The 2,798-nt window shown below is 35.4% G+C and overlaps 1 protein-coding gene across 1 annotated transcript; it reads right to left on the reverse strand.

Moving 5' to 3' along the window:
* Positions 1-848: 848 nt before the first annotated feature.
* Positions 849-1,785, reverse strand: LOC129628828 (olfactory receptor 1052-like). Its single transcript, XM_055548382.1, is given in 2 exon segments — positions 849-1,261; positions 1,264-1,785. Coding segments are annotated over 2 exon segments (921 nt in total). The 5' UTR covers positions 1,772-1,785.
* Positions 1,786-2,798: the final 1,013 nt, after the last annotated feature.

Below are 2,798 nucleotides of genomic sequence, written 5' to 3' on the forward strand. Positions count from 1 at the left end.
AGCAGTACCACCCATCATGTGATTTAAAGACTGCTAGAGTTTTTTCTTTTTTTCTTCTTCTTCTTTTTTTTTTTTTAATCTTTAAAGACTATGACATAGGTTCTAAAAATCAGAATTGAATGGGAAGGGTGCTGAAAGTGTGCTGAATTATATCTACTCTCAAATTCCAAATATGTATCTATCTTTATACTAGGTCTTTTTTTAGGAAGAGAACATTACTGCAAACTGAAAATTACAATAGTGTCATTTTCCAACAACCCAACGTTTTTGTTGATGTCATGGATGTCCAAGAATCCAAAGAAAAGTAAGAAAATCACTACTAGTTAGAAAATCTCATTTGGAATCATAGTGTCCTTTTTTGCTAATATAGGCATTTACCAATATTTAAAATTTTAATACAAGCTTTAAGAGGAAAAGAAAATGCCATGTATAAAATTATTTTAATTTTCTGAGTCAATACATTTAAGTATTTTATAAAAATATTTAATTCTTTATATTTCCAATAGTATACACACATTCACAAACTTTGTTTTCCAAATTTCAGAGAAGATGTATGTAATTCTATGAATTGATAAAATAAATTTATTAAAATCATTTTTTTAAAAGTGATTAGTACAGATATTAATAACCTGAGTTTTTAGTTTGGCTTTTTAAAAATTGACTTATGCATAAAATCACTTCTGATTTCTAGTCTCAGTTTCTCATGTGAAAAGGACTGCATAGAATGAAACAATTTGTCCTGTACTTAGAAGCTCTAGAATTCATTGAATTCATGTGGATGTTGGTAAGAAAAGAATTTTTATTTTATTTATTTTTTATTTATTTATTTTTTTATTTTATTTATTAATTTATTTTATTCCTATGGCCCTTCTCACAGCACCCTTTACCTCTTTGTTTCTCAGACTGTAAATCAATGGGTTTAACATGGGAATCACTAGTGTATAGAACACTGAAACCACCGTCTCTTGTTCTACAGAATACTGGGAACTTGGCTGAATGTAATTAAAACTCAAGGTGCTGTAGAATATGGTCACAGCGGTCAGGTGAGAGGCACAGGTGGAGAAGGGTTTCTCTCTGCCTGCTGCTGAGCGGATCCTCAGGATAGCAACAGCAATGTAAGTGTAGGAAATGATCACAATCAAGGTGGCCATGGCAATGACTCCAGAGAAGGTTAGGAGCAACAGCTCATTCATGGAGGTATCAGAACATGACAACTTCAGCAGTGGGGGGACATCACAGAAGAAGTGACTGATGACTTGGACCTGCAGAAAGACAATCTTCCAAAGCTTATGGTGTGGGTCAGTGAGTTAATCATTCCACCAATGAGTGATCCAGTGACCAGTCCTACAGACTTCCTCTTAGACATGGCTGCAGCGTAAAGCAAAGGGTTGACAATGGCCACATAACGGTCATAAGCCATCGTGGACAGCAAGAAGCCTTCTGTGGTGATGAACACCCCAAAAAACAAATGCTGCACTATGCAGGCAGAGAAGGAGATGGTTTGCCTCACAACTAGGAAGCTGATCAGCAATTTTGGTGCAATAACAGATGAATAACAGGCATCCACAGATGAAAGGCAGCTGAGGAAAAAGTACATGGGCGTGTGGAGCTTGGGGGTGGTTTGGATTAGGAAGATCATGCCCAGATTCCCCACCAAAGTAACAGCATAAATCACCAGGAACAACACAAAAAGAACACCTTTCAGTTCAGCATTGTCTGTCAGTCCCAAAAGAATAAATTCAGTAACAACCGTAAAATTCTTTGTAGCCATTTAATTCCTTAATCTTGAAATCTGTAAGTAGAACAGATGTGGGGATTAGAATGTACACAGGAGAATCTGGTGTTTAATAATAAAGACTCAGAGAAATATGTATAGGCTTCTGTCTGTGGAAAAATAAATTATTTTGCCAAACCAAGCTTGATTAGATGTTTTTTTTTATTTATTTTTTTCATTTAGTGCTAGTTATAATTCTACTCCATAAGCAAATATGTGAAAATTCATTTTGGTTCTCAAAAACCTAATTCTGTCTCCAAGTGCCTGCCTCTATGAGAAAGTGGTACTGGCTTGAGGGATACTGATGGAAAATATAAGGAATTCACAAAATTAAACTTAATTCTTGCTAATCTATAAAAGCACTATGATATAGCCAGATAAAAGCAAAGCTGTGAGATGGAGTCCTGACCTCCAAAGATGCCATGATGCTCTTTAAGGTGCATAAATCTCTGGCCTCTTATGACGCTTCCTTATAAGCATCACAGAAAGAGACCCTCAGTGAAATCACACAAGGGTGAGATTCAGAACATAGAAAATAAGGTCTTGTCTAAATGGAGCAGTTAAAAGATGCTATATATTACATGGGGCTTTTTAGCTACATCTGTTTTTATATAAATTTCTGTACATAATATTTAACTATTTATTATAAACATTCACATATAAACATATATACACACACACACACACACACACACACACATAGAAAAGATAAAATGTGGAATAACACAATCATTTGTTGTTCTGGAATGTTGTTTGTAGCCTTTATATAATTCTATATATAAAATTTAAGTGTGGCTCAGTTGTGTCTGACTCTTTGCAACCCCATGGACTGTAGCCTACCATGTTCTTCCGTCCATGGGATTTTTCCAGGCAAAAGTACTGGAGTGGGTTGCCATTTTCTTCTCCAGAGGATCTTCCCAATTCAGGGATCGAACCTGAGTCTCCCACATTGTAGGCAGATGTATATATTTATATTTGTATATGTGTATGCTGTGCTGTGCTTAGTCTTTCAGTTGTAGCCAAC

Source organism: Bubalus kerabau, chromosome 15 (genome assembly GCF_029407905.1).
Source record: "Bubalus kerabau isolate K-KA32 ecotype Philippines breed swamp buffalo chromosome 15, PCC_UOA_SB_1v2, whole genome shotgun sequence".
NCBI classification, from domain to species: Eukaryota; Metazoa; Chordata; class Mammalia; order Artiodactyla; family Bovidae; genus Bubalus; species Bubalus kerabau.